Source organism: Brachycentrus maculatus, unplaced genomic scaffold (assembly GCF_059751285.1).
Source record: "Brachycentrus maculatus isolate JH-2025_06_01 unplaced genomic scaffold, ASM5975128v1 h1tg000287l, whole genome shotgun sequence".
In the NCBI taxonomy this organism is placed as follows: domain Eukaryota; kingdom Metazoa; phylum Arthropoda; class Insecta; order Trichoptera; family Brachycentridae; genus Brachycentrus; species Brachycentrus maculatus.
This window is the reverse complement of record NW_028281038.1, coordinates 106,764-120,395: the sequence shown is the minus strand read 5'-3', so window position 1 is coordinate 120,395 and position 13,632 is coordinate 106,764. Positions and strand designations below refer to the sequence as shown.

General features: G+C 32.6%; 2 protein-coding genes across 2 annotated transcripts in view; both read right to left on the bottom strand.

Moving 5' to 3' along the window:
• LOC148305065 (cathepsin B-like) overlaps nucleotides 1-13,632 on the bottom strand; it is a 282,331-nt gene that overhangs the window by 198,965 nt on the left and 69,734 nt on the right. The window lies entirely within an intron of this gene.
• Nucleotides 1-13,632, bottom strand: part of LOC148305066 (diacylglycerol kinase eta-like) — a 50,093-nt gene that overhangs the window by 23,447 nt on the left and 13,014 nt on the right. Inside the window, exons 5-6 of the mRNA XM_088267285.1 lie at nucleotides 1,277-1,368; nucleotides 254-456 (exon numbers count right to left, since the gene is read on the bottom strand). Coding sequence (XP_088123411.1) covers nucleotides 254-456; nucleotides 1,277-1,368 — 295 coding nt within the window. The remainder of the gene's footprint in view (nucleotides 1-253; nucleotides 457-1,276; nucleotides 1,369-13,632) is intronic.

Genomic DNA, 13,632 nt, shown 5'->3' with positions numbered 1-13,632 from the left:
ACTCCCACATGTTGAGTTGTTAGCTCTAGCTATGTTGAGACATAAATTTGTACTTGTAGTTGGTTCTCAGCCCTCACCACTCTTGGTGTGATTCAACATAACGTCCAATTTGAAATGAGAAACCTGTTAACAACCCTATGATATCGGCCTATGGTTGTAAGCCATGTAAATGCCCAGAACCCCTCATGTTGAGTCGCCAGCTCCAGCCATGTTGAGACATGAATCTGTACCACAGTCGACTTCCAGTCCTCACCACTCTTGGAGTTGACGAAGACCAGCAGCGGGCTCGCGTGCGGCGGGCGCTGCGGCCGCCACGCGTCGTCCGCGGACGCGTGCAGCGCGGTGGGCGGCACGAGCGACACGCGCCACGGCGGCAGCGGGCACGGCGCGCGCCAGCCCGGCCGGCACGTGGCGTGCACGGCGGCCCGGCACCACAGGCAGCGCCAGTCCTGCAACCTGGACAGAGACATTTCTAAATGATGATGTTTGATCTAAAGTGCTGCATCGTAAGGGTGTATCTTTGTGTAAAGTACTGCGTTGTGTTATTGTTGTTTTTCAGTATCGCCGTTAGGACTTTGTGCCAGGTTGTGAGTTAGGGTTGTTCTTTATTTTTTATGTCCATCGTTTGTTAGGATTATGATAGCCGTGTATCAAGAAAAAAAATATATGTGTATGTGTGTATATATGTGTATTTTATTAAAATTAAACACTTGAATATACCACTTTAATGAGTTTTATTTTTACTAACGACTAGTTTCGAAAACGACAGATGTTTTCGAAACTAGTCGTAAATAAAAATAAAACTCATTAAAGTGGTATATTCAAGTGTTTAATTTTAATAAAATAATCATGTCATTCCACAAAGTTAATGCCGAATCAATAAATAATATATGCGTATATGTGTATGTGTATATACGTACACATATGAGTCGTTACTTGTGAAAGGGATCCGAAATAGAGTGTCGAAAATGGTTAAGTGGTAATACGATGATTGACCTCTGTTAATGTCTTAGCATTGTTCCGTGGTAGTGTGGTTGTCAATAATGGGTAGAATTGGTGAATGTTACACGTGTGTGAAGCGATCACTTAAACCAGCCTACGACGGTCGTCAGCCCCGTAAATACCCAGACTTCCATATTCTTCTTCATCTTTGATGAGATGTCAAAAAATAATTTGAGAATAATTCCTGTGATTGGAGATAATAAAGATTATGTGAACAAGTATTTGGACACACTCAAAATGTTGAAAATGCAACACAGATCTAAAAAAACCCTACCTTAGTACTGATCCGCAGGTTTTATCACAGATGGCGCACTTCGAAGCCACTGGAAGGTTCCCTTCCATCCATTGGTGAGGCATTGTGATATTCTGCAACAAACAAAAAAACAAATAAATGTATACAAAATTTAAAATAATATTTTAGACTGTCCCTTGTTATTACAAATGATAAATGTTTTCGCCCCAAACAGAAACACGAGAAACCGTCATATATTTTACTGTATTAACAGCCGGACAGTGTCTGGATTCAATACTCTCCCATTTTTTTTCCTTGGGGGTCAAGGGATCTTGCATCTCTTATCGCTCACTCCTTTCAAGAACGTCATAAATCAAAAATCGTCAATTTTCAGTTGTGCATTTTTTTGGAATGCCCATAAAATGTACTATATCCCAGCAAAAGCGGCATATTTTTAACTTAATATTTACCCGCTACAGGGCAGAATGTCTTGTTTTTGCATTTTGAAGAAAAGGTATTGTTTAATTATTTTTTTAAATACACTAAATATTTTTCAAATGGAGAAAAAGCATTCAGGTTTTACCTAGAAAGATCTGTTGCACAGTAAAGTTCAATAAGTAGCTTGATATTTATTTTTAATACATTATATTATATTTTTAAACTTTAAAAACGTTCTCCTGAAAAATCAAGTTTTTTGATTTATGACGTTCTTGAAAGGAGTGAGCGTTATGTCACCGCGACTATGTCAGGTCTATTATGACTTCCCTGTGTTTTACAGCTCACTGCCAAGACCTACATGAGTCATGTAACTCGCGACCTGTGTTGGTGGTAGGAGCTTCACCCTCTCGGAGTCCAGTAGAGGTCCTCCGAGGATGTGACTTCGTTTGTGAGCGAGTGCGTCACAACTGTAAAGAATGTGGATTGGCGTTTCGTTATCCTCCATACAAAATCTGCATACTGGGGAGTCATGAAGTCCAATTTTTGTCATCTACTCTCTCATACACCGAATGCAAAACCTCGGCAATGATTTCGCGGACCATATCGATATCTGGAATATGTCACTCTCTAACTATAAAGCTATAATAATTGCAATATTTCAGGCTAATACATAATTCCTTGTTTGTGAAAATGTACTTTACGTTTTTGACATCTCATAACAGGTGAAGAATTATATGAAAGTCTGGGCATTCACAGGGCTTACGACAGTCTTAGGCTTGGTTAAGTAGTCACTTTACACACGTGTAACATTAATTCAAACACGATTGACAACCACACTACTCAATTTCTAAATATCGCTCACTCCTTTCAACAACGTCAAAAATCGACAATTTTCAGTTGTGCATGTTTCCGGAATGCCCAGAAAATTTACTAAATTCCAGCAAAAGCGGCATATTTTTAACTTAACATTTACCCGCTACAGGGCAGAAAGTGTTGTTTTTGCATTTTGAAGAAAAGGTATTGTTTAATTTTTTTTAAAAATAAATTTAATATTTTTCAAACGGAGAAAAAACATTCAGGTTTTACTTAAAAAGATTTGTTGCACAGTAAGAAGTTCAATAAGTGGCTTGATATTTATTTTTAATCCATTCTATTATATTTTTAAACTTTAAAAACGATCTCCTGAAAAATCAAGTGTTTTGATTTATGACGTTCTTGAAAGGAGTGAGCGATATGTGTATTAGTTCAATAAGACCAATTCACCAAGCCTAAGACGGTCGTAAGCCCTGTAAATGCCCAGACTTCCATATTCTTCTTCGTCTACGTTGGGATGTCAAAAATAAGCTAAATATTTGGACGCACTCAAAATATAACGAAGGTTAAAAATGCTTCTGAAAATTGAGGTCGTGACTTTGCGACTGATTACAACATTGGTAAACACATCAAATCAAACAAAATTGTACCTGACTTGTATTGAGATACATGTTTAGATTTCTTTTTATCTTGTTGTAAGTAAATCACCTCGTGTTATCTTGGTAAAAATCTCTTTTCAAATTAGCTTGAACATTTTGACAGTTGTGTAAACGATATGAATTTCAAACGAGCTAATAAAGTATTCTACTGCTTAGTAAATTAATGTTTTCAGTATTCAAAGTCCCAAAAGTAGAAACTATTAAAAAAAAACTGCAATTCTCCAGCTATTTAAGGGTGACAATGACTTATATCTATATAAAAGTTAAAAGTTAAAGAATGTTTGCAAGGACAGAGTGGTGTGGCGTTCGATTCTCTCTGCCTACCCCTGCGGGGAAGCGGCGTGATGGTTAGTTAGTTAGTTAGTTAGTTAGTTAGTTAAAAGTTAATCTTTGAGACATGACTTTACAATACCAAAATGCTTTACCAAATAATTCCAACAGAACTTTGGAAATATTTGGGAACTAAGTACTCCACTAACCTTCCTACAGACATAAAAAAATTGAAAACTTTAAAATTCAAACGAGCTTATGAAGTAGGTACATAAATATTTTTTTACGTCTGCTTTAGATCACCGCTGGAGTAAGACATATTTTGACGAATTTCCCAATATCTTACGTTTTTGACTATTACCTTAGTGTATAATGAACTGGATCACATTATGACAGGTAGACAGAATTATCATGAGGGAAGAAAGCACAGCTAAACTAATTTATGAGGGAAATGTTGTTGGTGATAAAAGCAGAGGAAGATCGAGGAAAACTTGCCAAGATCGAGTATTTTAAATACTTAAAAGTGGTCTGGTCAGAAGTCAGAATAATCGGTGGGTTTTTATGAGAGATGCATAAATGTGGAATATGTTTTAAAGGTGAAAATTCAATAAATTTACGCAGAGACCTGAACATATTGTGAACCAGGCGATCGCCATGGATCTTCCTCGAAAAACATCTAGAGGAAGACCAAAAAATTCATGGATGCTGCAGAAAGGATAACATGATTCGAAGGTATGGCTTAGGTAAGTTGTCCATGATAGAAGGACCTACAACCTGAGGACGAGGAGAGCTGATCCCAACAGTTTACAAAGACGATAAGTTTCAATGGAGCCAGGAAGAAGAAATTACAGAATCGCTGTTCAAAGCTAGTGATACAAGGGTGCGACCCACGGTCGTAAAAAGGAAAAATTCGTTTGAATACGACTACGGTTTTAATGGAATGGATTTCGTGTTTTCTAATGATAATATTTTTCTTTACTTTATCGTGAAAATAACACCGGCTAAGCCGACAACGGAAACTGTTTTCCCGAAAGGAAAATCCGGAGATGGTAGAAAAAGCTTTCATTATTTTGTTTATTGGCGTCTATAATAAATAGGTTTTCCACGATTTTTCCCTTCCACAACAATACATTTTTAATTGATTTTTATGTCTAATACGTTGAGTGTGTCCAAATCTTTGTCCACAATTCTGGGTTTGTCCACTCAGGAGTTATTTATTGTGTGGTAAGGTGGTAAAAGATTATCAGTAAAAGATAGTTAGTTATTTCACTTAAAAAAGGTTAAAAATAAGTTTCTTTGTAATAAATATATGGTTTTGATAAGAAAGAAGTTTTAAAGTTATTGAAAGATAAGAAGTTAAAAAAAAATAAATATCGCTCACCCCTTTCAACAACGTCATAAATCAAAAAAACTTATTTTTTCAGGAGATCGTTTTTAAAGTTTAAAAATATAATACCACGTGTTAAAAATAAATATCAAGCCACTTATTGAACTTTTTACTGTGCAACAGATCTTGTAAGGTAAAACCTGAAGGTTTTTTCTCCATTTGAAAAATATTAAGTACATTAAAAAAATAATAAAACAAAACCTTTTCTTGAAAATGCAAGAACAACACATTCTGCCTTGTAGCGAGTAAATATTAAGTTCAAAATAGGCCGCTTTTGCTAGGATAAAGTACATTTTCTGGGCATTTCGAAAACACGCACAACTGAAATTTGTCGATTTTTGATATATGACGATGTTGAAAGGAGTGAGCGATATGTATTTTCTGAAAAAAGTCAAATGCTAATGTGTATTAAAAAAATCGCCGACGAAGGCACGACCGACCTCATGCGTGGTCGTCCGCGTTCTGAAATTGAATTCTGATGGAAAAATAAACTTTTTCTTAAAATAGACTTTTCTGATTGATCCGTTAATGGATTCGGCAGTTACTTTGCGGTAATATCTAAAAAAAAACTAACTAACCATCACGCCGCTTCCCCGCAGGGGTAGGCAGAGAAAATAGAGCGCCACACCACTCTGTCCTTGCAAACATTCTTCGCCTCTTCCACGTTCATGCATCTCCTCATACATACCCGCCGATTGTTACGACTCCTAACCTGACCACTTTCAAGTATTTGGTATACCTGATCGTGCCATGTTTTTCTCGGTCTTCCTCTGCTGCTTTTTTTCTTTTCTTAATTTTTGTAATATCTATCCATTCTTAATAAAAGTTTTACTTGGAAAATACTACTATTGTGACAAAAAGTTCAATGCATTCCGCATCATTTTCAAATGCCGTATACGGTAAAAAGGCCAAATTATGAATAATTAACTAAATTTAGAAATCCAAAAAAAAAACTTAATTCTAATAATAATTTAATAAATAATATATTGTTTCAAAATTCTTCACCTTTGCTTTCCATTTTTCCTTTATTTTCAAACTCCGATACCTTGACTAGCCCCCTCCTCCTAACTTACCCCTCTCCTTATTTATAGAACAATTATTTATTAAACTTTATACAATTAAACAACTTTGTTTTAACCACTTTTTTTTTTATAAGTACACTTTAACCAACCGGTTTCGACAAGAACCTTGTCATCATCAGGGTTTATTACATTCTAAACCATTAAAATACTCATAGTTAATTACATTCCCCTACCAAAAACTTCTACACACCCCGTACACCATATGAAAATATGATTTAAAAAATGATTATAAATATGATTTGAAAACTTCTTAATGTTATTTTTATTGAAAAACATTCAAGAAATTATTTATTATGTTTTAGTATACATGTTTTGTCCGCCTCCGTAGTGTATGGTCAGCACGCTCGGCTACCGTTCTGGAGGACCCGGGTTCGATTCCCAGGGAGGGGTAAGAAAAAATATGAGTGATTTTTTCACTGTAATATTTATTCAATATTACCCTGGACTGGTACTTGAAGCGGAGGGCTGATCACCTTTCCTTCATGTGTAAACGATCAAGATAACACTGCGTTTATATGACGCAGTGCCCTATGCACCATTGGGGTGCGGATAAGGGTTTTATTATTATTATTATTATACATTTAGATCTGGAAGCTTAGCTTCCGAAACTAGCTGTCTTAAATAAACTCAAGTGGTAAAAAAAACAAGTGCTTTTTTAAAATAATTTCAACATGTCTTATCACTAAATAAATGTCAAAAAATTGATAGAATACCGTGTACGGTATTTGAAAATGATGCGGAATTACCGGGAAAAATTAAATTAAAAATTAAAATTAAACGATTAATAAATTTTGGGGGAATTTTCATGAATTTCCCGGTGAATGGACCATCATTTATACTTTCGCGAGATTCCCTTTCGTTACAGATCTTGATTACTTTATACACTTTGTGAGATAAATTTATACATTCCGCGCGTTTGGAACCGGTGAGACAATAGGAGATAAGGAATTACTCACAATTTGCGGAGATAAGGAATGAAAAGAAAATTATCATAGCGTGAATTCAGCAAACTCACAAGGAAGCCGCGCCTTTTGTAAGGACAAAATTCTGTGTAGGAACACCCAATATACACCCAATATAATATTTGCGAACTTTTCTCTAAAATCTATTATTTTATATCATATCCTTTTTTTAAATCTCTGAATGTTTATTAATAGTTTTATAACATAAATGTGGAATTGTTTAATTTGCTTTTTTTAACATAACTATTTTTCGTTAATGTAATGTTTATTATTGTTATTGTAACTTTTGTTTATTTTATAATTTTTTTCAAATGTAAGTTGTACACTTACCGAATAAATAAAATAAAATAAAATAAAATAAAATAAAACGGAACATGCCGATAGTGGTCCTGGATGACTAAATTATATTTCACAACATCATGACAAAGTTGTGAATAATATCTTCTTCAAACCCTTATCCGAACCCTAATGGTGCATAAGGCACTGCATTATATTGTACAAACACAGTGTTTTAAATATATATATATATATATATATATATATATATATATATATATATATATATATATATATATATATATATATATATATATAAATTCAAATTGAGTGTTTGATAATGTCTTAATAAGACGAAACGCGTCACACATCATATATGAAAATAAAAGTAGAATTCAATCTTATAACTGTGTTTAATTTTGGATATATAACCCAACAATGAAATTGAAGTATCTTTGTAAATAATAAAAACACAAATATTTCTCTTTACATTAAAAAAATAAATTCAAAGTAGGTACTCAGTTTTATTAATTTTGTTTCCCTGAAAATTTAATCTGTTTTTTTTTTCAGTCTAGGATCACAAGCGATACTCCCGTTTCCATAAAATTAAACTGCCGCTGAAGTAGCAAATGGTGTGCCATAATAGCGTTCGGGAACAATAAACAAAAGTTGGTTGAAATTTATCTGAAGGCTTACAAAATTAATTGAAAATAATTTCGCCAAAGTGGCATAAGTTAAGGCTCACAATGAGGACTTTCTCAAGGACTTTCGACAAAAGGCATCGTTCAAGAGATGCCTGAACTTATGTTTTCTGTTCGGTGCTATGAGACATTGTGTAGAGGAACCCACTTCCGGGGTCGTGAGATCAAATTAAAAAATATGTAATTCAAGAATAATAAAAAAGTGCGTGAAAGAAATCGTAGTAAAATTTAATATTTAAATATTGAAATAATTTTATTACTTATTGATTCGGCATTAACTTTGTGAAATGACATGTTAATTTTTTTTAAAATTAATCACTTGAATATACCACTTTAATGCGCTTTAATTATATATACGACTAGTTTCGAAAACTTACAGATTTTTTCATCTTTTGGTACAAATTAAAACATAATTTAATTTGTTTACCTATTTCCACCCCCCACAGCTGCTATGTCGTCGGACCATCGTTTTTGAGGTCTTCCGACACCTCTTTTACTCTCCTAAGGTCTCCATCCCAAAACTTTAGGGGCCTATCTTGTGGGGTCCTATCTTGCAACATGTCCTGCCCATTGCCACGTGAGTCTTGCTACGCGATCCATGATATCCGCTATTTTGGTTCTGCTACCAAGCACGGATCTTTCCATGGATCGTTGTGTGGATTTGAGAGCTTCTCTACATTTCTTTTTGCCAGAGCCATGGTCGCTAATGTATATAATATATATATATATATATATATATATATATATATATATATATATATATATATATATATATATATATATATATATATATATATATATATATATATATATATATATATATATATATATATATATATATATATTTAATAAAAATAAAACCCTTATCCGCACCCCAATGGTGCTTAGGGCACTGCGTCATATAAACGCAGTGTTATCTTGATCGTTTACACATGAAGGAAAGGTGATCAGCCCTCCGCTTCAGGTACCAGTCCAGGGTATATTGAATAAATATGACAGAGAAAAAATTCTTATATATTATATATATATATGAATAAATATATATTTCTTAAAATACCATACGGAATCTTGACAGACTAGTGTTTTGTGAAGTACCTACTCAAAAAAATTCCCCGGACGAAACGTATTACGGTACTAAAAGGAACATTTTCGCGTGAATAATTCATTTTAGAAAATTTCGTTTCTTGGAACCTTGTCATTCTAAGGACACCAGATGCGACATTATAAACCTTTTAGGGAATGTCGCTTCTGAAAGAGGGTTCTTAACCCCAGTGGACAAAGACAAACTCAGCGAAATTATATTTTTCATTAAACGTACTAATAGAAGGGGAATAAAATATTATAACACGCCAACCACTGGGCGAGTACTATAAAAATATTTTTTACAGCTTTACAGTTATGTTTTTCTTTATTTTTAATATAAAAATACATCAGATAATACTAATTACCTCGTCTTACGTTACGACTATGAATGACACCTCGATTTAAGGCCCAGTATTCGATAAATCGCAACTAAATTTTCTTTAAACCCAGATAACATTTGATGTAATTGAATTATTTGCTTAAGACGCCATTTTTGTATTGAAAGAAATAAGTTTATTTTCGAAATCATATTGGAGCGAATGGATAACGAGAGAATGACTAAGAAAATATATGTGACGAATGTAAGCGGGAAAACAGAACGAGGACGACCGAAAAAGACTTGGCACGATCAGATCAATCAGAAACTAAAATCTGATGGTGTCAAAAGTCTGCGTAATTGGAGGGCATGTATGACTAGATGTTTGGATGTTAAGGAGGCAAGGAGTGTATGTCAGGACAAAAGAGTGTGGCGTTCCATCCTTTCTGCCTGCGGGGAAACGGCGTGATGTTGGTAGTAGTATATATTTTTTCAATTCAAACCATTATCTGCACCCCAATGATGCATAGGGCACTGCATTATACAAACACAGTGTTATCTTGATCGTTAACACACGAAGGAAAGGTGATCAGCCCTCCGCTTCAGGTGCCAGTCCAGGGTAATATTTAATAAATATTAGAGTGAAAAAATCACTTATTTATTTGACCCCCCCTGGGAATCGCAGACTTCCATATTCTACTTCATCTTTGATGAGATGTCAAAAAGTAATATCAAAATAACTCCTGTAATTGGAGATAATCCAGATTTTGTGAACAAATATTTAGACTCACTCACTATCTTAGCACACCATCTACGTCTCTTTCACGTTCATACATATACGCCGATTATTCAGACTCCTGACCTGACTACTTTCAAGTAAGTACATAACTGTATGTGAATGTACAAGATCAATACCATGACATATAGAAAATCCTACTTGCCAACATTTCGTTCACCGTTAATGTGTTTCTCGATGTGGATAAAAAATGAATGAGAAAATATCATACGCGTTCGGTTATTTAAAAGGGTTGGTTTCCTCACAGACCGCCGTCCTACTGCAGCCCTTATTTATTTACGTAGCAGAGCCCCTGACCTTTGGATGTTTTACTTTACGTACCTCTTCTCATTACTATTCACATTGTTTACACAAACATCTTGAATTGGGGAGGCCTGGAAAGACATTCACCGTCTCGTATATATAAAGATCTGATAAATACATTTATATTAAAAGAAAACTGGGAAGAGGAATGGAGAAAAAATGCTCTGAGCGTATTGGGAAGACTTGTGATATCGTACGAACAAAATTTCATATAACGCGTAGAAAAAACTAATAATAATAAATAAAAACCCTTATCCGCACCCCAATGGTGCATAGGGCACTGCGTCATATAAACGCAGTGTTATCTTGATCGTTTACACATGAAGGAAAGGTGATCAGCCCTCCGCTTCAGGTACCAGTCCAGGGTAATATTGAATAAATATGGCAGTGAAAAAATCACTTATATTTATTTTACCCCCCTTGGGATTCGAACCCGGGACCTCCAGAACGGTAGCCGAGCGCGCTGACCATTACACTACGGAGGCGGACAAAATAAAGTAATATAAAGTATTACATATAACAAACGTATATATAAAGATCTGATAAATACATTTATATTAAAAGAAAACTGGGAAGCGGAATGGAGAAAAAATGCTCTGTGCGTATTGGGAAGACTTGTGATATCGTACGAACAAAATTTCATATAACGCGTAAAAAAAACTACATACCATATATCGCTCACTCCTTTCAAGAACGTCGTAAATCAAAAATCGTTAATTTTCAGTTGTGCATGTTTTCGGAATGTGCAATAATACGAGAGAATAATATATTAAATTTTTGACATCTTAACGCAGATGAAGAAAAGTTTTTGAGTCTGGGTATATACTGGACTTACGACCTGTCTAAGGCTGGTTAAGTGATCACTTTATACATGTCACTCACTCCTTTCAAGAACGTCGTAAATCAAAAATCGTTAATTTTCAGTTGTGTGTACATGTTTTCAGAATGTCCAGAAAATGTACTATATCCCAGAAAAAGAGGCATATTTTAAAATTTATATTTACCCGCTACAGGGCAGAAAGTGTTGTTTTTGCATTTTGTAGAAAAGGTATTGTTTAATAATTTTTTTAAATAAACTAAATATTTTTCAAATGGAGAAAAAACCTTCAAGTTAAAAAGATCTGTTGCACAGTAAAAAGTTCAATAAGCGGCTTGATTTATATTTTTAATACGTTTCATTATATTCTTAAACTTTTAAATCGATCTCCTGAAAAATCTAGTTTTTTTATATATGACGTTGTTGAAAGGAGTAAGCGATATATCAACAACAACAAAAATTGTGGATGACAGAAGGAATATTTGATTTTAAAGGTAATACTGGCAAAAATGTAAATTTTAAGACTGGATTCAATAATCCGTTATTAAAGCAATAACAGGGATTATTCAAACAGAATTAAATACCCGCCACACATAAAATTGAATTAACTTTTAAAACTAAATTTACGAAATTGACGAAAATCGTTAAACTAAATTTATTCTTAAAAACTTAATATAAATTCTTAAAAATAATATTACCAACAGTTGTATTTAGCTTTAGAACATTAATTCTCTAAAAAAATTGCCATGTCAATAAATTCTTTTTTTTCCTAGAAAATAAATATAAGGGTATGTATGAGGAGATGCATGAAAGTAGAAGAGGCGAAGAATGTTTGCAAAGACAGAGTGGTGTGGGGTTCGATTCTCTCTGCCTGCCCTGCGGGGAAGCGGCTACTGTTGTCTCCCATAAATTATTGCTGCACATGTTAAAACTGTCACTTAGAATTGTATAGCTACATAAGGACCGTAGTACATTTGATATTCACATTCGCTTGATGATGCCCTAACAAGGCGAAACAATTGTCACAATACAATTTTTTTTATGTGTTTTAGTTAGTAAAATACAACTTAGTTGACTAAAAAAATCTGTGTTTGATTTTAAATTAATACATTTTTTTTTTGTATTTATATTTTATATATATATTTTTTTATTATTATGTTGTATAATATAAACAAATTAAAAAAGAAAAAAAGTAAATATATACTTGATAAATTAATTCTTTAAATACTTTTTTTCGCAGCTGATAATTACATCTCCCGACATCGTTTTAATTAAAAGAACAAACTGAAAACAGTTTCAAATTGCAATTAGCCGTAATTGTGCTATTTTTAATGCCATTTTAATGACCAGAGAATTACCTTGGAGGCGCAATCGCCCGACGCTAATTCTCGACTCTGAATTGAATGCCTGATTACCTTCTAATAGTTCATTAGCTAATTAGGGAGGGGCGTTTATGTGCGCTTTAAAAGGGAGGAAAAATTCTCATGAAATATGGTAATTTACGCCCGATTTTACTAATGGGTGGGTATGATAAATTAAAAACGCTGAAAAAAAAAAACAAATTAATATACAAATGTATTAATTGATATTCTTCGATTGAACATGGGTGAGATTGATTCAGAATTCGTATTTGAATTTGCCTCAAATAATATTTGATTATGAAATACGCAAGGGACGTTATTTGGGGCGATTTTTTTAATGTAATACCATAAATGAAAATCAGAAAAATGTTTATTTTGTATATACATACAAACACACACATATATATATATACATATATACATATATATATATATATATATATATATATATTTATATATATATATATATATATATATATATATATATATATATATATATATATATATATAAATATATATATATATATACATATACATATATAAATATATACATATTTATATATGTATATGTATATATATATATATATATATATATATATATATATATATATATATATATATATATATATATACATATACATATATAAATATATACATATATATATATATATATATATATATATATATATATATATATATATATATATATATATATATATATATATATATATATATATATATATATATATATATATATATATATATTTTATTTTATTTTTCTTAATTTTAAATTTTTTAAATATTTTATTTTATATTATTTGTTCGGGAATTGTACAGTTTACATATAAAAAAAGATATTATGAACAATAGTTACATTAACAATAAAAAACATTACATTACATTAACAAAAATAGTTACGTTAAAAAAAAAACCAATTAAACAATTCCACATTTATGTTATAAAACTATTGAAAAACGTTCAGAGATTGAAAAAAAATGGTATGATATAAAATAATAGGTTTAGCAGAAAGGAGAAGGAAAGGAGAGGAATGAATGAGGGTGGTTAAAGGATTTTTTTTCTAAGTAAGAAGCTTAAAAAATAAGAATATATTTATAAATATATATACCTACATAC